Source organism: Ranitomeya variabilis, chromosome 3 (genome assembly GCF_051348905.1).
Source record: "Ranitomeya variabilis isolate aRanVar5 chromosome 3, aRanVar5.hap1, whole genome shotgun sequence".
NCBI classification, from domain to species: domain Eukaryota; kingdom Metazoa; phylum Chordata; class Amphibia; order Anura; family Dendrobatidae; genus Ranitomeya; species Ranitomeya variabilis.
In genome coordinates, this window is record NC_135234.1 from 377413183 (window position 1) to 377438021 (window position 24839).

Consider the following 24839-nt stretch of genomic DNA (forward strand, 5'->3'; position numbering starts at 1 on the left):
AACGCCCATCTGACCAGACTAGCCTGATTGACAGGCGAAAACGGAGACTTTGCAAAGGTATTTCGGCAACTTAGGTGGGTAATAAACGCATAACAAACACACTAATGTAACGCCCACCTCTGCCCCTATTTAACGCTGTTTTTATCCCATCTTCCAAAAACATGGTGACAGGTTCCCTTTAAGTTGTTGCTGTGAACCCATAACATGAGATCAAAGGAGCTCTCAATGGAAAAGAAACAGACCTTCCTTAGCTGAAAAGAAAGACGAAATCCATCAGAGAGATAGATAACAGCAATGTTAGGAGTGGCCAAATCAACAATTTGTTTAATTCTGGAAAAAAAAAAAGCACTGGCGAGCTTGGGAACTAAAAAAGGTCTAGACATCACAGAAGACAATAGTGGTGGATGACTTCAGAGAAGAATACTCTAAAGGAAGGGGAGACTTCATGAGAGCAAATATAGAGAGTTCACCACAAGATGAAAACTATTAAATCAGCCTTAAAAATAGAAAAGGTCAGATTACACTTTGCCAAAAATCATCTAAAGAAGGCAGCCCGGTTCTGGAAAATAATTATTTGGACAGATGAAACTAAGATCAACCTGTACCAGAATGATGGGAAGAAGAAAGTATAGCGAAAAATTGGAACATGATCAAAAGAACACCACACCCTCTGTAAAACATGGTGGAAGCAGTGTGATGGCATGGGCATGCATGGTTTCCAATGGCACTGGGTCACTAGTGTTTATTGATAATGTGAATAATAACAGAAGCAGTCGGATGAATTCTGAAGTGTAGAGGGATAAATTTTGTGCTCAGATTCAATCAAATACAGCAAGGTTGATTGGATTCACAGCAGATGGACAATGACCCAAAACATACTACAAAAGCAACCCAAGAGTTTAAAGGGAACCTGTCACCAGAAATACGCTATGAACCTGCATATATGGAGTTAATCTGCAGATTAATAACATTATTAACCTGCCCGGTGCCCACCCTTTGCCTTAACTTTATTCTCCCCGGCAGCATTCAGTCATGGGAGTGGAGCCTGCGTGAGTTCAGTCACCTCTGAGTATAGTAAGCAGCGGCTGTAGCCATGCCCCCATATCTGAAGGTTAATAGCTTTTTTTAATTATTTTTTTTGTGACAGTTTCCCTTTAAGCCACACAAGTGGAATATTCTGCAAAGGCTGAGTAAATCACCAGATCCCAACCCCATGGAAGATGCATTTCACATGCTTAAAGGGGTGGTCAGAAGGTAAATTTTTTTTTTTAATTTAGTGCCGTAATCTAAACTAATTTCTAATAAGTTTGCATTAAAAATTCCTTACAGTTCGATAACTACACTAACAGCTGTTGTATTTTTCCATACTTTTTGTGTGATGACGTTTTGTTTGAGAACACCAGTGCATTCTGGGATACTCAAACAAAGTGATACCAGAGGGTAGAGGCTGCGGTCACTGCTGCAACCTCTGACCCCTCCCTGAAATGAAGCCTCATTAGTGACGCTCGTTTCAGGGGTGGGGCTAGTCTCTGGCTCGTGACTGCTGATATGAACCAGCAACAGAGCAGGTGCTGCGATTGTGCACAATGACAGCGCAAGGGACCATCCCCGCCCCGAAAACAAGTGTCACTGATGCTGCTTAGTGTCAGAGGGGCGGCGAAGGGGGCTGTGGCAGTGACTGTAGCCTTTGCCCCTATCTCAGCATGCACTGCGTCAAATAAGAAGTAGGGGGCAAAAAAAAAACAAAAACCTACAACAGCAGTTAGTGTAGTTAGGGAACAGTAGGAATACTGCAAGTATATTAGAAAATAGCTAAGATTACGACACCAAACAGATAGGGCTTTAGATTTACAATTTCTGTGACCTTCAGACCACCTCTTTAAGTCAAGAATTAAGGCAGAAAGACCAACAAACAACTGAAGTCAACTGCAGTAAAGGCCTGGAAAAGTATCGCAAAGGAGTAAACCCAGTGTTTGGTGACATCCATGGCTCCCACACTTCAGGCATTCACTGCCTCCAAAGGATTCTCTACAAAGTATTAAAAATTAGCAATTTATTTTTTATGGTACAGTTAAATCGTCCAATTACTTTTAGCCCCTAAAATGAGGAAGCTTTGTTTGCATCTCAGTGGTTTCATTTTAAATAATAATAAAAAAAAAAAGTGGCATGTGGAACCCAAATCACAAAGACTCGGCCACTGTCCAAATATTTCTCGACCAAATATATATATTACAAACACACACATATCTCTCTCTCTGTAACAGTAAAGAATCGACAAATGCCGAAGCTCAGTGCTCTGTATAAAACCCCCTTCAATCCAGTACTATTCTTACAGAACTTCCACAATAAGATGGTAAGAAGCCTACCTTGGATTGAATGCCGTTTGCAGTTGGTGCAGCACTTGGAGTTGGATCTTTAAGGCTTGTAGTAGACTGAGGATCGTTGTGCACGGCTTTATTTTCTTTAACCTCTGAAGGCTTTTCAAACTCTACAGTTTTTCCAGCTCCCAATGATGCAATGCTCAGTTTTGTCTCAACAGAAACTACAGTGGAAGTTGTGGAAGGCACTTTTGAGGGCTTTGGTTCAGCAGTATGAGGATAATGAGGATCCTTTGACAAGTTTGCTGCATCAAGGGAAAGTGGGGAGTAATGCTGTGCTGCAACTGAAATACTGTTACATGCCGCATTGGCTGTTGAAAGCTGATTAAACTCTGAACCCTGAGGTGGTAATTTAGAGACTGATATTTCAGAACTCTTACCTTTAGTGGTGATGGCAGCCAATTCACCACCATTGTCTTCATCTGATGAGAAGGGAGACCCAAGACTTATTGTCAAGACATTGTCAACGTCACAATCAAATGGAACGTTGAGGATCTCACTTCGATTCAGTGCAGCTTCAACCCTAGACAGAGTCTGCAGAAGATGTTTTGGAGAAAACGAATTGGGAGCCTGAGAAGAAGAAACTCCCTTTATGTCCAACAATGGTGTAGACAGGTCACTGTCCACCACTGTTTGAGCAGTAGGGAGCTCATTTGGAGATTTCACATTACAAACACTAGACTGGATTGCTTCACTCACCTCTTCTCGGTCTAAGGCTGACTGGCAGGGTGAGGGTGGCATTGCAGCATAGTTGTCTCCCTCACTCTCTTCAGTCAAAGTGTCAGAAACATCCAGTGTTTTGTAAAGTGAAGCTGCGCTATTCTCACCTTGACTTTCTGAAGGTCTAAATGGGTCCACACATGTAGTGACCTCATTACAGGTTTCTGGGGGCTCAGCAGCATGGTAAGGGTCAATAATGTCCTGCAGAATGATGTCCTCTTGTTCTGAAGTTAAATTAGCAGTGTCATCAAAGTCATCCTCATCATCCGAACCATGCAATAAAGAATCCTCCTCCTCCTCCTCATGTTCCACTGTATTTTCACTTTGTGAATGAAAGGATGAAAAATGTAGGTGCTTGGTGGCCGAAGAACGGCCAAAGGAAGATGAAGGTGTGCTACAACTAAAGGCATCGTGACGTGATCTCTTGGCCCAAGGGGTGAGTTCTGCAGCTTCATCTCTTTCACGCTTAGACCCAGTTGCTCGATCATTAACAATACTGATTTTTATCTCTTCCATCGTTCCTGGAAAAGGGTCTTCCCAGTCTGTTGGGTACAACAACACTTGCCGCTCAGAGCATACTCCGGGCACGGATGGATTACGGACTACATTCATAGGTCAGGCTGTTCAAGATGTTCTGCAGAAAAAGGCAATTTTATTAATAGCACAACACTAAAAGACTGACAAGTAAAGGAATCATTTTATATGAATAAACATTTTAATACACTGTGTGCAGAATTACTAGTAGACTATTTTGACCATATCATTTTTATGCAGATTTTCAAACGCCAAGCTATACAACCTTCAATTCTTATTGGTTGAAGCAGATCAGGTGCCTTTGTGTAATGATTAGGGTGAGGCCTAAGAATATCAATGCCCTTTATCAAGATGTGCAGAATTATTAGGCAGCTTGTTTTTCCTCATGCAAAATGGGCCAAAAATATAGATTTATCTGACTCAGAAAATTAATAAATTGTTGAAAATCTTAAAAGGGATGGAGTACTCTTGAAATTGCTAAAATATTGGACTGTGATCACAGAACCATCAAAAGTTTTGCTGCCGCTAAAAAAAAAAAAATTATATATATATATATATATATATATATATATATATATATATATATATATAAGAAAAGATGTAAATGAACTGCCAAAGGTTTGAGGAGACTCAACATGCAATTTGCAGCTTTATCAATTTCTAAACTTGAGATAGCCCCTTTAAATGGTTATTCTTATCTCCCCAACTTATCGGACCTGATCGTATTTTGCAAAGACTGGACCACAGACACCTATCACAAGGCTGAAGGCAGAGAAGGAACAAAGATACCCTGACGGAAGCTTGTTCGTAGCTAAGGTCATATGAACGTAGGGAAAAAAAAATGTTTTTGATCCCTATTGTAGGCTGTAATTTTTGTTTTGACATCCATATGACTTTTAGTTTTAATGTTAAAAATATATATATTACACTAAAAGGTACGTGCTCATTTTTCTATGAAATTTTTTAAATGGATCCATTAAAAAAAAAACAAAAAAATATGATACAGTGCAGGTGGTCTCTCTATTACATCAGTTATTTTTTCACACCCACTGAAATCTATAGGCGAATATCATAAAAAAAAACAAAAAAAAAACAGATGGGACTAAAGAATTTTTTTCCCTACACAGAACTTTGGTATGGACTAACACACTGACTAACATTGGCGTGTGCAGTTCGTCTTCCATATGGACCGAAAATAAATTTATGTAAATTAAACCTTCTCCCTCAATTACATGAACGAAGAAAAACTTCCCCAATCGTGGTTCAGGGACCCATGGTCTTAAAAGCTATGGTCACTTGCCATGGAAAAGAATACTTTTTACATGTTAGTACAGAGTTATTAATACAAGTTAACCAGTATTGTTTCCATCTGTGAACATCATTCATTTTCAGACCCCTTGACATGCAGTTTGAAGTCTGATCCAAGTTTCAAAATTTTCTCTTGAGGGGAGTGTCCCTCTCTGTGAGGTCTGTGTGTACCCCTCATGTATCGGTTGTATGTAGCGATTGTAGCCAGGTATATTTTTACTCTAAAACACCAAAGAATTTTCAGAGAACTAGGGCTGTGGAGTTTGCGTAGGTATAAAATGGACTGACTGGCTCCTAAAAGATATAACAAATTGGGTACAGTAGTACAATGCAGGATGTGCTGTAAATTGTCATAATTTGGGAAAGTTATGAACTGTCCTATAAATGTCTGCTCCGATCTAAGGATCTGGATCTAAGGCTACTTTCATACTAGCGTCCTGTGACGTAAGTCGCAATGCGTTGTTTTGGAGAAAAAAACGCATCCTGCAAAGTTGCCGCAGGATGCGTTTTTTCTTCATTGACATGCATTAGCAACGCATTGCGACGTATGGCCACACGTCGCTTCCGTCGTGCGACCGATGCGTCACGCTTTGGCGGACCGTCGGCACAAAAAAAGTTCCATGTAATTTTTGTGCGTCGTGTCCACCATTTCCGAACGCGCATACGCGGCCGGAACTCTGCCCCCTACTCCCCGGACATTACAATGGGGCAGCGGATGCGTTGAAAAACTGCATCCGCTGTCCCGTTGTTCATTTATTTCACAACGTCCGTCGGGCCGACGCATGGCGACGGCCCCATACTGACAGAAGTGTGAAAGTAGCCTTAGTTTACTTTATGTACATGCTCAGTAGTGAGGCAGTGCTGGGGAGGGAGTCGGAGGTTTGGGTTACCGACTCCACAGTCCTGCAGAGAACACAGTTGGCAGCGATGAGGAGAGACCAAACTAGTCCGGTAAGTCCAGTTGACTAACAGATCACTCCTTATGTACTTACATGGGAGAGACCTGTCAATCAACTAGATGGGGCGAAGCCATGGAGTTTCAGAGTAAAACAAACCTGGCTCAAATATCTATTGCCCGTGCTTCAGTCAGCATGAATCCATACTTAAGGATGGTGCACACATCTTTTCCAAGTGGATTCCACTTGAAAAAGCACTGTAAAAAATGAACATCATGCATAAAAATGTAAAAACCACATTGCTATATGCATGTTCAGTCTTTTGGTACTTCTGTTAACCGCTTCAGACAGCTTCCACTAGGAAAATGCTCGCTCGTTATAGTTTAAATAGAACAAAGACGGAAAAAAACGCCACCAATGCCGCTTTGGGAAAAGGACCATTGGTATTTTCCTGAACCGGCATCGCCAAGAAAATCCTTTTGTGGGCCCGCCAGAGTCTTAAAAACACCATGTGCACATAGCCTCACCATTAGTGATGAGCGAATATACTCGCTACTCGAGCACGCTCGGGTGTCCTCAGAGTATTTTTTAGTGCTCGGAGATTGTTTTTCTTGCCGCAGCTGAATGATTTACATCTGTTAGCCAGCATAAGTACATGTGGGGGTTGCCTGGTTGCTAGGGAATCCCCACATTTTCTTATGCTGGCTAACAGATGTAAATAATTCGGCTGCAACAAGAAAAACTAAATCTCCGAGCACTAAAAAAATACTTGGACACCCGAGAGTGCTCGGGAAATCTCGAGTAACGAGTATATTCGCTCATCACTACTCACCATCTCTCCTTTTGCTCCTTGCCTCTTTGGATACGCCCCCTGAAGCAGCTGGGTGATAGGCGCATTTGTCAGGGTTACACATTACTATGCAAGTTTGCCTCCTATACTCTTCTTTCTGATGTATATGTTAGCCATTAGGGAATCTACTGCAATATATACGTGGGCATAATAAGTATATAATGTTTATTGACTTGGGAGGTGTTTTGTTAACCCTCCAATGATCTACTATGTTTTTAAATAAATCGGTTATCTTTAATAAAGTTCATATATTTGTGAGATATTTTGTAACACCGTTTTTCTTTTTGTTTATCTCCTAGCCTATAGCCCGATTATTGGGCCCTTTCAACGTGCTCTTCGCTGGCAGTTAAAAGACAATCGATGGGCTACATACAACCCAATCAGCAGTGGTTTACACATGCTTGCCGACGATCATCCTATGCCAAAAGAACATCATGCTATTGGCAGCACATCACCTGTTTACACTGGCAATGTGCTGCCGATAACTATTTTTAAGACTCCTTGAAAATAATCACACTTCTTGAACGACCTTTCTGTTCATTCGCCGGGATATTTCTGGCCTGTGTATCTGAGTCACTAGTCAGGAGAGAGAATTCCTACAAACACATTTAAATGGACCATTAGATACAAGATTAGTGCACAATCCCTAAATCTTAACATCTCCTTCTCGAATGGTGGATTTACACCATTAGCTGTTAAACGACCACCATGCCGCCTACTCGTTTTGCAGGTCTCTCTCACTGGTGATTGACAGGCCTGAGTGTCTCTGCAGGCATTGCTCATTTAAGGCAAACAGGGCTGTCAATCACCAGCGAGGGAGGAGGGAACATGCAAAACTTAGAGGGGGCAGGTTGCACGAAGCCTCTTGACCGACAACGCTAGGGTGCACTGAGGACCCTAATTAGCATATGTGATTAAACTGCAGAAAAATGGCAGCAATAAAAGCACCAAATAGGATTATTATAGTGGCGATATCCCCTATAAGAACATGTGCTTAGTTTATACTGGAGACTGAGAAGACTTCATTCCCATAAAGTGGGTCAGAAAGGGTTTTGTAAAACCACACCAAAAATTGCACTGAAGGATTCTCCTTAGGAGGGGATAAATGCTCCAAAATCTGCCGCATACCAGACAAGGAGGGGAATTTCACCTGGATTAAAGCGGATGACCACCATATACACCTGTTGTGTGCACGAGGTTGAAGTTGGTTTCTTCAGCTTTTTACAGGTTTTACAGGTCTGTCACCGCATTTGACTTATCTAAATTATTAATATGGGCATACAGGTTATAGAATGCAGAGGACAGGTCTACCTGTGTGTCTCACATCAGATGTGCTGTTAGTGAGAAATCTTCTTTTATCACTTTATATAATCTCTTCCACAAAAGGGAAGCCTGGAATGGATGGTGCCTGAAAGATAACTCTGCCTTCAGAGCTTGTTTTACATGAAGGGGGAGTTACCAGTGTGATGAGTAATAGTCGCTCTCCTGACCTCAGGGTAGAGCAGTGTGTGATTATACCTGAAACATCTGTAGGTTCCTCACAGCTTCCATCTTGTAGGCAGACAGTGTTGCAATATTGATACAATACAGCAGAGCTCAGAGAGAAGCAAAAAATGTGTTTGCAAGAAGACAAATTTCATTTCTCCTGTTCTGTGTTGATTACTTGTGTGATAGAAATATATATATCATGTAGATCTCACTTGCATGTATACTCCTCTATAATCAAATATATACTTATATGCTCACAGCTAATATATACATTATAATCAATGGTTTAAAATGGCTGACACAAACTGAACTGATATAAGCCTGATATAACCCAGACAGATCATATGGTGTTTTTCAATCTTAAAAACAGGAAATCGGGTCAGATGTCTGAGATAATGCCTAGAATCTAGCTGAATCTTGCTGAAACGGCAGACCAACAGTGTCAGGTGTCTCCACTTTGTCCTAGACAGAGAACTCGAGTTTAGTTGCTTGATCAGCAGTCATATGAGCATTAATCACAATATTCCATATATGTTTAGATAACCAATGACAGAGGAGCTAGACAATATGGTAATTAACTAACCACCCCTGACAACCCCTAACCACTCCTTTCTATGTGAAAATATAAAACTATGTATGTACAATAAAGTATCAGTATTGATGGAATGTTGTTCTGTCACAGTTGTGTACAGTCCATTCTTGATGAGCGCTCAAAATACTCAGTCTAATTGGGAGCGGCCACAGCACACACAGGGATATATTTATCCAACCCTAATATTTCCATAACAGAATGGCCCCCAACAGCGAGGCACGGATGAAAGCAAGGGATCCTTCTAACCGGAGATACGGAAGCTGTAGCGTGGCCTGGCACAGGGGCAGGAGACTGCGCAGCTCCATAAGTAAGGTAAGAAAATGTTATCATCTTACCTGAAAGTCCCCTGTGCCCAGTCCTTGTCTATGCTTCTTGCCGGTAAGATGTGGTCACAAATTCCCAGGTAGTGTAAAAAATCCGTAGCCACGAATCCACCCTGGGAGGTGTCTGCTGTGGACCGTGTATGTGTTTGTGTAAAATCCGAGAGAGGAAGAAAAAGTGACTTTTGTTTGTGGTTGCTGAGAAACAGACCGCAGGAGGCCAAATCGCTCGATAAGTTATTGCAGGATTCCCGTGCATAGGAGGAACACGCAGAGTTCCGGGGCAGGTAGTCCCATGTTCCAGGCACGGGTAGTGATAACTTAAGAGGGCTACTGCAGATTCCCGTAGTGCCGGCGATCCAGTCAGGACGTCCGGACCGGGGTGGTAGATTTCCCGCTTGTTGTGCTTCTCAAGCACTCAGGTGGCCCGGGCGCAGGTGCGTCCAGTGCGATTGGCAGTAGTCTGTTCCCAGCGCAGCCTGCATGTGTCACAGAATTTAAAAGGGCATCTCTCAGATTGTCTATCTGTCTGTTTGTGTCATGTACTATTGCCGCTTTAAGAAGCAGAAATAGTTCTCTTGTCCGAACTTCCTCTTTCTCCGTGCTGTTTAGCAGAGAGATATGCATTGTAAATCAAACTGTCACATTTTTTTTTTTTTTTTCCGGACTGTTTTCAGCTGCAGTGCTGGGTATGTGTAGTTTTTTTTTGTGAAGAAGTGAAATTTAAGTTGTATCTATCATTTTTTGATGTGACCTAAAGAGATTCTAAAGGAAAAAAAAAAAAAAAAAAAAAGAGAAAAGCCGTTTTCATTTTTAATTTTTTTAACTCTCTTAGGGGGTCTTTTTTCTTTTTGCGGCATTTTAAAGTTTTTTTAATTAAGTTTTCCTCAATCTTCAATCTCTTTACCTTTTTATTTTTTATATATATATATATTTTTGAAAAAAGTTTTTTTTCCTTTACTATTGTATCAAAGTTTTGAGTTTTTGGTTGTGAACTAAGTTTTTGATGGTTTTTCTTATCGTTTTGGGTTTTTCTTAGAGTTTTATATACTCATTTTTAGAAGTTTTTTTTAGTACTGTTTTCTTTTTTCATTTTTATGTGTTTTTCATTTTCATTTTTTGCTTTTGCCATGGGGAATAAAGTGGCCGAGCAACAGGAAAGTCTTTTTACTTCCTGATGAGAAAACAGCCCCTAGATAGTGGCAGAATACGAAGGTGTTAAGTATGTGAAGATTTTTGGAAGGTATAAAGTACGTGAAATTCATTAGAATGGCAGATTTCAAGCTGCAGAGTGGCATGACGTAGAAAGGAAAATAAGGGAAGTTAGCTGATGTTAGATTGCTGAATACTAATACATGGTATGAAGTGGCAGCAGAGCTTACATCGTTTAGATGGTACAGAAAGTTATGTGAGCAAACCAGGAAGTGATTTTTGTGGGTATGAGACGGGAGAATCTGCGCAGTCTGCTTTTAGCAGAATCCATGGTGTAGGTAGTTATTTTTGCACAGTATGTGGTGCGCCCCGTCTCTCCCTACAGGGAGAAGGCATAATTGCTCCTCTCTATTATTCTTGTTGTTCTCCTCTATCCTCTTTCTTTTTTTTTTTCTCTGTCAGTCTTTTTCTCTCCTCATTCTCTCTCCTTTCTCTCTCCTCTCTCTCCACATTCTCTCTCTCTCTCTCTCTCTCCCTTCCTACTACTCCTTTGTCTCACTCATCACCCCCTCCCTCTCCTTCTTCTTCCTCTTTTTTCCTCCGTGTTGCCGGCTGGGCCAACGCCCAATTCAAACAATATGGTGCTTACAGCACAAGGTGTCCCTGGCACAGTCCAGCCATTGCCATTTGTGATATCGGGGAAAGAAGGTGAAAGCCCCCCCTACAGTGGGCAGCCCCAGACATATCAGGCAGCAGTCAGCTCAGCCCTGGGTGCAGAGGGGGGAGGAATGATATCAGAACGAGCTCACTGACAGATCCTCCGTTACCTCATTTCACAGTCAACAATATTGTAACCCTTAAGGTTTTACATGAACTTTGATATCACCATGTATTGATAATGTACAGCTTCAGCACCGGTCAGAGCTGCCTACATCCACATTCACACCAACATGAAACTATAAGCCTAATCCATCATAGCTTCAGCAAGGGGGGAGACATCCTCACATAAAAAAGCAACTTCTAAGTTCAAAATCAGTCAGTGTACGACCCCAGTACAAGCTGTCACAACTATTCCTCTGATGAAGATGAAGAGGGAACATCATACATGCTGTCTAGTACTAGAAAAGAAACCCACAGGCACCAAGAATGCAAGGGCAGATAGAGGCACCACCATTACACTATGTGCACTGCACTTCAAGTCAGGTGACAATTTTCCAGACCCAGGGATGCATCCTATGCCATTTTACCGAAGAATGTAGCAGAAGCAGCAAACATATGCAGGCAGCTGCAATGATCTCTGGGCCATGAATGAAAATAGAAGCAGGTGATGCACTCTGGCCAATCATGAAGGAACAATTCAAACTTCCAGCAGAATCAGACATACACGCTTGGGAGTCAGGGCCACAGCTAATTGAACAACTCAGAGAGTGGGCCAAAGGCAGATTGGCAGGACAAGCCATGACATGAGCCAAGATAAGACAGAGTCTGTAAAGAAGTTTCAGTGCAGAGTAATGCAAGTATTCCAAGACTTGGGCTTCACCATTGATGACCAGATACACAGGCCTTTGTGCATGGACTGAGACAGCCAATCAGGAAACCACTGATAGTGGCTAGGCCTAGGAACAGGTCAATAGCAGTGGACTGACCCAGAAAAAAATGTTTTATGTGCGCCTAGGAGACTGTTCAATGCCAATTGTCACCAAAACTGCCGCTATTATAGCACCACAAAGAGCGTGAAGAAGGAGCTGGTGCCGTGCTGCTGAGAACACCAGAAGGGGAGCCAGAGGTGAAGACGCTACAAAGTGCCGATCGACACACCGGAAGAACCGCTGCAGACTCCAGAGAGGAGACACCGACCTCAATAAGGTTAGCAAAGGGGAGAAGCTATGTCAGACCAGGGGTAAGAAGTGACGGCAGATGCAGCCGCAGCCCCTGTAACGCCCCAAGACCTTGGGTTGGATGCAGCCGCCGGTCTCATGGCACCCCGGGCCTCGTCACGAATGCACCTGCAGGCCCCGTCTTACCACCGCAGCTTCAATCAGCAGGCCGGACCCCGCTGCCGCTGCAGTACCCATCAAGGGATTGAGTCACAACCAGGGGTGCAGAAGACAGCCCCTCTCATGGTGACCACTGACCTGGAAGCCCAACCACCCTACAAAGACAGAAGAAGTGTCAAGTGTTACATCTGTGGCAAGTTTGGCCATTTCCAGAACCAGTGCAAAGCACTCACGCCCCCGAAGAGACTGGACCCATGCAATCCAAGAGTTGGTCCAGAGAAACAGGTCAAGGAGGAAGTGCAGAAAGCAGTGAAGTACCCCGTCCATAGGACAGAGGCAAGCAAGCCAGGTCTGCAAGACACTACGCTCCTGACATGTAAAACTTCATCTGCAAGACCAGTACCTCAAATTACCCTTAAAATGGATGGCGTTGTCAGATCCAAAGTGGTGCAGCCAGAAGTGTGATGACACCTGTGGAACTCGCTGATCCCACCTGCCTATCAGAATTCTCTGTGTCTCGCATGGGCATTGATGGTCAAGTCAGACCTTCTCAGCTTACAAAGCCACTGAGCGTGTGAACTCAGCCAGGACACTCTATCCTGTCCCAGTTTGTGGTGTCAAGGAACTTCCACTCAACCTGCTGGGAGCGAACCTACTGCAGAAGCTGAAGGCAACCACAGTGTTCCACGAAGATGGGACAGTGACACTTTCTTCATCCCTGACCCAAGAAGAGTCATGCTGGCGGCCCTACAAGAACATTAAGCAACCAATGAGGCCTACCCAAGGAGGTACTGGATGTAGTACCAGAAAGTCTATGGTCTAAGGGACCCCAGCACGTGAGAAAAACCTCAAGTTGCCCCAGTACGGGTGTCACTCAAGCCATGTACCCCGTACCCTCGTAAGGCCCAGGCCAGGCCTAGAGTCAAGCTGCCTCTGACCAACTGAAGGTCTACCTGGAAATAGGAATCATTGTTCCTCGCAAATCGCCTTGCAATACCCCGCTTTTCCCCGTCAAGAAAAAGACTGTAAAAGGAGAGCCAGCCAAGTTCAGAATGGTATATAACCTGAGAGCTGTGAATGACACCACAGTGTTTGAAACTGCAATTATGCCGAATCCGCACACTCTGCTCTCGAATGTGCCTGCCACAGCAAAAGTGTTCACAGTGAACAACCTGGCTAATGTTTTCTTCAGTGTTCCCCCTCATCCGGAAGACCAGTTCCTGTTTGCCTTAATGCACCAGGGGGGACACCACACATGGACAGTGATGCCACAGTGGGCCCAGAACAGCCCTTCACAGTTCACCAAAGCAATGTCCACAGTTCTCACCAACTGAGTCACAGAACAAGCAGAAGTAACCCTGCTACAATACATGGACAATCTACTCCTTTGTGCAATTGACTTTGACACGTGTAAAGCCCATTCCTTGTATCTCCTACTCTACCTGGCGGAGCAGCACTGCAAGATCTCAAAGAACAAAGTCCAGTGGTGTCTGAAGCAAGTTACGTTCCAGAGACACTGTATTGCTCACCAGGCGAAACACCTGACAGATGACCGGAAGACCACAGTAGAGAAGATGGTCCCTCCGACAACTCCAAAGGTGCTACAGGCCTTCCTTGGTCTAGTTTCATATTGCAGAGCCTGGATCCCTGATGCTTCCGTCCTAATGCAGCCTCAGTGTGAATACGTCAGTGTGACCCCGTTCCTCCAGACAGATGTGGCCTTCAGTTCGTTCAAGAAGTTAAAAGGCTCTGTAGTCTCAGCGCCAGCACTAGGCCTATCCGACTACAAGAAGCCATTCCATCTCTACTTGATGAGAAAAGAAGGCCTTGCTACTGGAGTCCTGACACAGCTTCAGGGGGGAAAGCAGAGACTTTCGGACTACTTTTCAGCTTGCCTGGATCCAGTTGCAAGGGAAGCCTCTTCCTCCCGCATGAAGGCAGCAGTTGCAGCACACGCCCTCCTGGACAGGACTACTGACATCAGTGGAAAAAACCATTGGAAATCCTGGCTCTGCATGACATCTCAGCAATCCTCAACCAAACCCAGCTAAAACATCTCTCCACCGCCAGGCATCTTCGCCTCCAGTGCTCTCTACTCCTGCCCAACAATGTCACCATCTCCAAATGCACAGTCCTCAATCCGCCCACTCTACTCCCACTCCCAAGGGGGGATACAGATACGGATCCTCAGATAAAAAGTCTGATCAAAATCTGCATGATACCTTCTGCAGGGATCTGAATTTGCTCCGGACGGATGACCATGATTGCTTCAGCATCATGCAACAGGAAACAGCAGGACTACCCAAGGTGGCAGAAGAGCCACTGACCAACCCAGAGTTGATCCTCTATGTGGATGGCTCCAGATTTGCAGATGATGAAGGAAGATTCCACACGGGAGGTGCAGCGACCAGCAATCAAGAGATCCTGTGGTCCAGAAGTCTGCCGCCCAGTCTGTCAGCCCAGGAAGCAGAACTGATAGCGCTGATGAAGGCCTACCAGATGGCAGAAGACAAGACTGAGAAAATGTTTACCGATTCAAGGTACTTGCATGGCATAGCACACGACTTCGGACCCATCTGGGCTGCAAGGGACTTCATAACAGCCAGCGGAACAACCGTGAAGCATCAATGGAGCCATTAAGGACCTGCTGAACACACTTCAACTTCCAAAAGTGGTGACAATGCTAAAAGTCAAGGCGCATGGAAAACTGAACACAGTAGGGGCACGAGGCAACAACATGGCGGATATGACAGCCAAAGAAACAGTCAAGGGAAGACAATATGGACAAGTGGAAGAGGTCGTAGAGCCGGACGGCTACTACAGGACGGCTGAAGACAGGAAACCTGACAAGATGACATCCTGGGATCTGCTCAAAAAAGTTGCAAGAGCAAGCCCCAAAGGACAAGAAGGAATGCTGGATGCAGAAGTGAGCAACACATGAAGAAGGAAGGGTATACTAAATGGACTACAAACCCTGTTTACCCCGAAGCATGCACCCTATGGTGGTCCAGTAGGCACTTGGGCCCACACACAGATTAAAGACACAGATGAATGATCCGATTGGTGCTTACTGGTTCGCTCCAGAAATCTCCACCCTAACAGCCAAGTTCATAAACAGCTGTCTGACCTGTGGCAAATGCAACCCTGGAAGAATGAAGAAAGTTCCCACACATCAACTTGCCAGACCACTGTACCCCCTTCCAGAGGATCCAGATAGACCACATCCAGATGCCGCCAAGTGGAGGATTCGAATATGCCCTTGTGGTCGCGGACGTGTTCTCAGGATGGCCAGAAGCTTTCCCAGTGAGGAACCAGTCAGCAAAGACTACTGCAAAGAAGCTACTCTCAGAGACGAGATATGCAGCTATGGGGTCCCAGAAGTGATAGAGAGTGACCAGGGACCTGCATTCACAGCAAACCTCACATGAGAGATCTAGTCAGCAGTAGGGTCAGACTTAGGCCTACACACTCCCAATCACACTACTCAGTGTTAGGCACACTCCCAGAGGCCCAGAAAAGCTGTCACCATATGAAATTTTGTTTGTGTCTAGTCCCAGGTTAGGGGTATCCTTTCCCTTAGCAGCTGATTATGTAATATGATACTTTGTCTGCTTATGTAATTGAAATCACCAAGAAACTTGCTAACATCCATTCTCGAGTTTTTTTCTTCATTGCCAGATCCAGATTCAGTGTCCGGTATGCACTCCTAGAAGCCAGGAGACTGGGTGTTGGTGAAAAAGCTTGTAAGGAGAACACCACTCGATCCCAGATTTGATGGTCCTGCTCAAGTGCTGCTGATGACACCAAACTCTGTGAAACTGGAGGGAAGACTCGCTTGGATCCACTCATCGCATGGCAAGAAAGCTCCCCTACCAGAAGATGACACCCAAGCCAGAATGATGTTGCGGCCTGACCGAAAAGATGACCTACCTGATAAAGACTACACATCGCTCACTACACATGCTATTGACTAAGAGACTGATTGCAACGAACCCCCGTTAGGGACAGATCTCCTGACCGCCCATTTGCGAAAAGTCTGTATGGAGTGGGGCACAGGCGTTAGGCTTGTGTCAGTTCGCCAACAGCACAAAAGAGTTGCAGCGCTTTGGGACAGGAGGCTAGGATTAGGGCAAGTGATATCTAAGGGGGGCTTGTGATAGAAATATATATATCATGTAGATCTCACTTGCATGTATACTCCTCTATAATCAAATATATACTTATATGCTCACAGCTAATATATACATTATAATCAATGGTTTAAAATGGCTGACACAAACTGAACTGATATAAGCCTGATATAACCCAGACAGATCATATGGTGTTTTTCAATCTTAAAAACAGGAAATCGGGTCAGATGTCTGAGATAATGCCTAGAATCTAGCTGAATCTTGCTGAAACGGCAGACCAACAGTGTCAGGTGTCTCCACTTTGTCCTAGACAGAGAACTCGAGTTTAGTTGCTTGATCAGCAGTCATATGAGCATTAATCACAATATTCCATATATGTTTAGATAACCAATGACAGAGGAGCTAGACAATATGGTAATTAACTAACCACCCCTGACAACCCCTAACCACTCCTTTCTATGTGAAAATATAAAACTATGTATGTACAATAAAGTATCAGTATTGATGGAATGTTGTTCTGTCACAGTTGTGTACAGTCCATTCTTGATGAGCGCTCAAAATACTCAGTCTAATTGGGAGCGGCCACAGCACACACAGGGATATATTTATCCAACCCTAATATTTCCATAACACTTGTCTCACTGGTAACTTCCCCTTCATGTAACACAAGCTCTGGAGGCAGAGTAATCTTCCAGACACCATCCTCCCCAGAGCCTGGAAGAGGTCATTTACATGAAGTGATAAAAGATGATTTCTCAGCAACAAGGCATTCGATATGAGGCATACAGGTAGGACTGTTTTCAGGAGTCTGTAACCTGTATGCCCATATTAAACCCCTTTCTGCCATCGGACAGAATAGAACCCCCGCTTTGATACAGGCTCCGGCAGTGAGCCCGCATCAAAAACGGGACATGTCAGCTGTTTCGAACAGTCGCGTTCCGGTGCCTCCCATCTTCATACGATGACGTCCTCTTCTTGTCTTCCTGCCGTGGCTCCGGCGCAGGCGTACTTTGTGTGTCCTGTTGAAGGCAGAGCAAAGTACTGCAGTGCGCAGGCGCCGGGAAAGGTCAGAGGGGCCCAACACCTGTGCACTGCAGTACTTTGCTCCCCTCAACAACACAAAGTACACCTGCGCTGGAGCCGCGGCAGGAAGACAAGAAGAGGACGTCATCATATGAAGATGGGAGGCGCTAGACCAGGACCGCAGCGGGACCTCCCCTGGGTGAGTATAATATGCCTTTCAGGTTACATCGGGGGCTTAGATAAATACCATAAAAATAGAGTACTCGTCCAAATCTTTTTTGTAAAAAAGATAAAAATACACTTTTTATTGAACCAAATCAGTACAAATATAACAGCAAAGTAACAAGAAGAAATTCAGTAAGGGAACAACTAGAAACAACACTGAAAAAACAGTGATATCCCCTAGGTACATCTGCAGCTATTTCATATGTAAAGTGCAAATTAGTGCATGTCTCAAAACAGAGAGAAGGTAGGGAGAACGGGTGACTGTCATATTTCATATAGTAAGTCCCACAGTCTAGATAGCAGTCAGGTATCGTGCACCAGATACCCCCACCCAGATCCTCCAATCTTGCCCATCATGCAGAGTACCGAGGGGTCACCATCCACGCCCCAACGCGCGTTTCGCGTTAGGCTTCGTCACTGCCCCCTGACGAAGCCTAACGCGAAACGCGCGTTGGGGCGTGGATGGTGACCCCTCGGTACTCTGCATGATGGGTAAGATTGGAGGATCTGGGTGGGGGTATCTGGTGCACGATACCTGACCGCTATCTAGACTGTGGGACTTACTATATGAAATATGACAGTCACCCGTTCTCCCTACCTTCTCTCTGTTTTGAGACATGCACTAATTTGCACTTTACATATGAAATAGCTGCAGATGTACCTAGGGGATATCACTGTTTTTTCAGTGTTGTTTCTAGTTGTTCCCTTACTGAATTTCTTCTTGTTACTTTGCTGTTATATTTGTACTGATTTGGTTCAATAAAAAGTGTATTTATATCTTTTTTACAAAAAAGATTTGGACGAGTACTCTATTTTTATGGTATTTATCTATGCTTGCAGGAGTGTCCTTGTTATATATTGGTGATAGGATCTCTTCTTATGATACATACAACACACTGCTATGAGCGTGTGGATGAGATCGTATTTTCTTTGGTCCATACTGGGCTGTATATATTACATCGGGGGCTTATCTACAGCATTACAGAATGCTGCAGATAAGCCCCTGATGCCGGTGGCCGCAGCTCATATACAATTTTTGGGGTGACAGATTCCCTTTAAAACCGTCATCCCGGAATGCAAAAAATAAGCTCTCGCCAAACCCCAGATCATGAAAAATGGAGACGCTACGGGTATCGGAAAATTGCGCTTTTTTTTTTTTTTCAGCAAAGTTTGGAGGTTTTTTTCACCACGTAGATAAAAAACCTAGACATGTTAGGTGCCTATGAACTCGTAATCACCTGGAGAATCATAATGGCAGGTCAGTTTTAGCATTTAGTGAACCTAGCAAAAAGCCAAACAAAAAACAAGTTTGGGATTGCACTTTTTTTTGCAATCTCTCTGCACTTGGAATTTTTTTTCCCCGTTTTCTAGTACACAACATGGTAAAACCAATAATGTCGTTCAAAAGTAAAACTCGTCCCGCAAAAAAAAAGCCCTCACATGGCCATATTGACGGAAAAATAAAAAAGTTATGACTCTGAGAAGGAGGGGAGCGAAAAACAGCTACGGTCATTAAGGGGTTAATAGTTTAGATAGGTCAAATGTGGCGACAGATTACCTTTAACAAAAAACAAAACAAAAAAAAATAATAAAAAAAAAAAAAAATGCAGCGAGGTGACCTGATGCGAGTACATTTAAAAGCAGCTACAAAAATGGGCATCAAAGAGCATTACTGAAAGGGTTAAAGGACTTTTGGAAACTGCTGTCACCCACCATTATATAGATAGTGACTCCCAACCTCAAATTCAGGTCCCTGCAGCCTGGCCCAAATGGGTCGTGGGCTTCAGACCAGGCAGCAAGGTGAGAGAATTGGCGGTCTGCCCACTGTGATGCCAGTTCTGATACACCCTACCAGTTTGGGCCAGGCAGCAGGGACCTGAATTAGATGCGGTGCATTTCCACATTGTGAGGTAAAATAATTTAACCCTTTCAGCAATGCCCTTCAGTGCCCACTGTGATGCCCAGATTTGTGCCAGCTTTACATTTTCCGTTGATTCTATTAAGCGCAGTCACATCAGGGCTCCTCTCTGCATTTTATAACTGGCATTGTTGTTGTTAGGCTATGTGCACACGTAGGAAATGTGGTGCAGAATTTTCTGCACTAAATCTGCATCTGCAGATTTGATGCAGTTTCTGTGCAGTACAATGTAAAAAAAAAAAGCTGTGCAGAAAAATCTGCGCAGAAACGCTGCAGAACTGCACAAAAGAAGCGACGTGCACTTCTTTGAAATCTGCAGCGTTTCTGCGCAGATTTTTCTGCACAGATTTTTTTTTTCACATTGATTTACATTGTACTGTAAATCACAGTGCAGTTCTGCAGCGTTTCTGCAGCAGAAAAATCTGCAGCAGTTCTGCACTAAATCTGCATCGTGTGCACATACCCTGAAACCTGTTAAGGGTATGTGCACACGATGCAGATTTAGTGCACTGCCCCCTGACGAAGCCTAACGCGAAACGCGCGTTGGGGCGTGGATGGTGACCCCTCGGTACTCTGCATGATGGGTAAGATTGGAGGATCTGGGTGGGGGTATCTGGTGCACGATACCTGACCGCTATCTAGACTGTGGGACTTACTATATGAAATATGACAGTCACCCGTTCTCCCTACCTTCTCTCTGTTTTGAGACATGCACTAATTTGCACTTTACATATGAAATAGCTGCAGATGTACCTAGGGGATATCACTGTTTTTTCAGTGTTGTTTCTAGTTGTTCCCTTACTGAATTTCTTCTTGTTACTTTGCTGTTATATTTGTACTGATTTGGTTCAATAAAAAGTGTATTTATATCTTTTTTACAAAAAAGATTTGGACGAGTACTCTATTTTTATGGTATTTATCTATGCTTGCAGGAGTGTCCTTGTTATATATTGGTGATAGGATCTCTTCTTATGATACATACAACACACTGCTATGAGCGTGTGGATGAGATCGTATTTTCTTTGGTCCATACTGGGCTGTATATATTACATCGGGGGCTTATCTACAGCATTACAGAATGCTGCAGATAAGCCCCTGATGCCGGTGGCCGCAGCTCATATACAATTTTTGGGGTGACAGATTCCCTTTAAAACCGTCATCCCGGAATGCAAAAAATAAGCTCTCGCCAAACCCCAGATCATGAAAAATGGAGACGCTACGGGTATCGGAAAATTGCGCTTTTTTTTTTTTTTCAGCAAAGTTTGGAGGTTTTTTTCACCACGTAGATAAAAAACCTAGACATGTTAGGTGCCTATGAACTCGTAATCACCTGGAGAATCATAATGGCAGGTCAGTTTTAGCATTTAGTGAACCTAGCAAAAAGCCAAACAAAAAACAAGTTTGGGATTGCACTTTTTTTTGCAATCTCTCTGCACTTGGAATTTTTTTTCCCCGTTTTCTAGTACACAACATGGTAAAACCAATAATGTCGTTCAAAAGTAAAACTCGTCCCGCAAAAAAAAAGCCCTCACATGGCCATATTGACGGAAAAATAAAAAAGTTATGACTCTGAGAAGGAGGGGAGCGAAAAACAGCTACGGTCATTAAGGGGTTAATAGTTTAGATAGGTCAAATGTGGCGACAGATTACCTTTAACAAAAAACAAAACAAAAAAAAATAATAAAAAAAAAAAAAAATGCAGCGAGGTGACCTGATGCGAGTACATTTAAAAGCAGCTACAAAAATGGGCATCAAAGAGCATTACTGAAAGGGTTAAAGGACTTTTGGAAACTGCTGTCACCCACCATTATATAGATAGTGACTCCCAACCTCAAATTCAGGTCCCTGCAGCCTGGCCCAAATGGGTCGTGGGCTTCAGACCAGGCAGCAAGGTGAGAGAATTGGCGGTCTGCCCACTGTGATGCCAGTTCTGATACACCCTACCAGTTTGGGCCAGGCAGCAGGGACCTGAATTAGATGCGGTGCATTTCCACATTGTGAGGTAAAATAATTTAACCCTTTCAGCAATGCCCTTCAGTGCCCACTGTGATGCCCAGATTTGTGCCAGCTTTACATTTTCCGTTGATTCTATTAAGCGCAGTCACATCAGGGCTCCTCTCTGCATTTTATAACTGGCATTGTTGTTGTTAGGCTATGTGCACACGTAGGAAATGTGGTGCAGAATTTTCTGCACTAAATCTGCATCTGCAGATTTGATGCAGTTTCTGTGCAGTACAATGTAAAAAAAAAAAGCTGTGCAGAAAAATCTGCGCAGAAACGCTGCAGAACTGCACAAAAGAAGCGACGTGCACTTCTTTGAAATCTGCAGCGTTTCTGCGCAGATTTTTCTGCACAGATTTTTTTTTTCACATTGATTTACATTGTACTGTAAATCACAGTGCAGTTCTGCAGCGTTTCTGCAGCAGAAAAATCTGCAGCAGTTCTGCACTAAATCTGCATCGTGTGCACATACCCTGAAACCTGTTAAGGGTATGTGCACACGATGCAGATTTAGTGCAGAATTGGTGCAGAACTGCTGCAGATTTTTCTGCTGCAGAAACGCTGCAGAACTGCACTGTGATTTACAGTACAATGTAAATCAATGTGAAAAAAAAAATCTGTGCAGAAAAATCTGCGCAGAAACGCTGCAGATTTCAAAGAAGTGCACGTCGCTTCTTTTGTGCAGTTCTGCAGCGTTTCTGCGCAGATTTTTCTGCACCATGTGCACAGCTTTTTTTTCACATTGATTTACATTGTACTGCACAGAAACTGCACAGAAACTGCACATGCAGATTTATAGAGCAGAAAATTCTGCACCACATTTCCTACGTGTGCACATATAAGAAAGCAGGAAAATAAATGGCCAAGTAACCAACTTCAGCCTGTGTGTGCCGGACATGCCCCTGCATGTAGTGGGGTCTCCCCATAGTGCCAGTACACGCTATAGAGGGGGAGACCCCAGCAGCCCCGCTGTGCACACAGCACGACCCCCACGTGTCTGCGGACAGCCAGAACACGTACATAGCTCTGCCGCTATACATAGTGGAGCTCACTGAACGCGCAGCCATTCCCGCCCTCACTGACAAACTTTGCTCAAGTTTCCACCAATTCTCCAAGTCCAGCTCCGGGGCAAACCCCCGTTACTTCTCACCGCACCGTGCCTGCGCGGAGACCACCTGTACCTTTCCACTACCGGTGACGACGGCATATCATTACCAGCTCTACCGCTGCATGCTGCGCCTTTAAGATCACCATAATCACATTACCCAATAGGAGCGGCCCAGCCAGTCGAGTGTCGAGCTCATCGATCTGACGGTCTGACGCAATCAGCGGCGACTGGGAACTGTGGGCTCAGCTAGTAACACGTGTACCGGTAAGAGGTCCGGCCCGGGGGCCGGGAGGGCGGAGAGTCCCACTGGCAGCTCAGGTTTTAGGACTGTGGATGCGGGCTGATGGGTCTGACAGACGTGGGGGTGGGCAGCGGTGGGGGGGTGATCCAGTGCAGACATCTGTGGCCGCAGTGCAGGTGTGAATGCTGACATACTGTGCGGTAGTGACCATGGCTGTGTATGTCTGCAGTGCGCGAGCTGCCCAGCTGATGGACTGCCATGGGGGCTCCCGGAAGGCAGTGGGATGTGATGGCAGCTATAGGCCAGGCTGGCACTAATGTGCTGTAACATATGTGCTTTCTACTTTACTGTGGCCCCCATGGCATAAAGGGCCTGGCATGCTAATGTCTACCTTGGCTACAGATGTCAGCTAGCCACGGGCACGTCTAGTCAGCTGGCCACGGGCACGTCTGGTCAGCTGGCCACGGGCACGTCTGGTCAGCTGGCCACGGGCACGTCTGGTCAGCTGGCCACGGGCACGTCTGGTCAGCTAGCCACGGGCACGTCTGGTCAGCTAGCCACGGGCACGTCTGGTCAGCTAGCCACGGGCACATCGGGTCAGCTAGCCACGGGCACATCGGGTCAGCTGTGCTTCCCAAGTACTATATGACTGTATGTATATCACGTACGCACAGCACCATATGCAATAATTGGGCATGGCGGCCCAGAGACACACGGGCATAGAAAGATCTCCAGGTGTGTTTACCAGCCAGAAGATGGTGTCCGCACCAGCCGCCCACTGCTGTGAGCCTGTGTACAGTGAGCGGCCGCTGCAGACAGCACTAACGCTGCAAGCTCTCCTCTCCAGCAGTGTCAGTGTCACTGCAGGCACCGCTCCTAGGAGAGGTGGAGGATGGTAACGAGGCGGAAAGGTCCACTGAGGTCCCTTCATTTATAGATCAAAAGTAAATGTTTACGAGAAATGAGTGAAATCTGATTTCCTTTATTAGGGGCTACTAAAAGCCGCCTACATGAATGTATAAGGTTTAATTTGAGTTTTGGGGGTGACATAAGAGATTGTTCCACTTTTTTAGGCAGTGATGATCGGATTAGGATACGTGACCCTTCTGCAACTTCTATGCGATAATGCAGTCATCACCATGCTGTACTAAACACCAAAAGTGTAACCGTGCCCCTTATTCTTGTCATTTTGCCATAGGTACTAAAAACTGTATAATAAATGGTATAACGCCTAAATACATTTTGCTTAGATGTTTATAACTATGAAATGCCAACGGTTGCGCAATGGTAAATGGCCACGTGCCCCAATCGCTGCCAGACTAGTAGATTGGTGCATCCATACAGTGCATGAGCCTATCACCACGTCTGTCAATACCCCCCGGCCTGGCATCACCAACCACTGCGGCACCTCGTGCCTGAAAATTGCTGCACTATCCATTCTAATATAATACTTCAATGTGATTGACATCAGCGCAAAAATATTAGTATTCCTATTTTCAGAACCTGTCTATCACTTTACCTGTATAGACCCTTTCCACCATGATGTATGACACGAAAAGACCTTTGCAGAATCTTCATGTAGCCAGCCTTTGTTTGATGTCGCTGATGCCTCCGATGTCATCCACAACTGTTGTAGCGGAGAACTGGTGTATGCATAGTGGGTGTTTTGTTTTTGAAGGGCGGAATAATCACTGACATTCTAGGCTTGACTCCTCATTGCCCAGACTTGGCCCCCACGTCCCGATGGCGCAGGCTTGGCCCACGCGTCCCGATGGCACAGGCTTGGCCCCCTGTGTCCCAATGGCTGGCCCCTCGTCCTGATGGTGCAGGCTTGGCCCCCACGTCCCGATGGCGCAGGCTTGGCCCCCGCGTCCCGATGGCGCAGGCTTGGTCCCGATGGCTCGGGCTTGGCCCCATGTCCCAATGGCGCGGTCTTGGCCCCTGCGTCCTGATGGTGT

At 44.7% G+C, this 24839-nt stretch overlaps 3 protein-coding genes across 10 annotated transcripts in view; 2 read left to right on the forward strand and 1 right to left on the reverse strand.

Annotated features, from left to right (window-relative positions):
• Positions 1-7673, forward strand: part of LOC143816051 (uncharacterized) — a 146582-nt gene extending 138909 nt beyond the window's left edge. For both annotated transcript variants that reach the window (XR_013223878.1, XM_077295995.1), the window contains exon 3: positions 6986-7673. Coding sequence is in view for 1 of the 2 variants with exons in the window: in XM_077295995.1 (XP_077152110.1) it covers positions 6986-7191 (206 nt within the window). In the remaining variant the exon portion in view is untranslated. The remainder of the gene's footprint in view (positions 1-6985) is intronic.
• S100PBP (S100P binding protein) overlaps positions 1-24839 on the reverse strand; it is a 108311-nt gene that overhangs the window by 41251 nt on the left and 42221 nt on the right. For 2 of the 7 annotated variants that reach the window (XM_077295983.1, XM_077295984.1), the window contains exon 2: positions 2367-3732. In XM_077295983.1, the coding sequence (XP_077152098.1) occupies positions 2367-3710 (1344 nt within the window). In that variant the 5' untranslated portion in view covers positions 3711-3732. Of the gene's footprint in view, positions 1-2366; positions 3733-22682; positions 22911-24400; positions 24511-24839 lie in introns of those variants that run through there. The other 5 variants (XM_077295987.1, XM_077295986.1, XM_077295982.1 and 2 more) reach the window with 5 other exon arrangements.
• Positions 22355-24839, forward strand: part of YARS1 (tyrosyl-tRNA synthetase 1) — an 89294-nt gene continuing 86809 nt past the window's right edge. The window contains exon 1 of the mRNA XM_077295990.1: positions 22355-22904. The gene's annotated coding sequence lies outside the window, so the exon portion shown is untranslated. The remainder of the gene's footprint in view (positions 22905-24839) is intronic.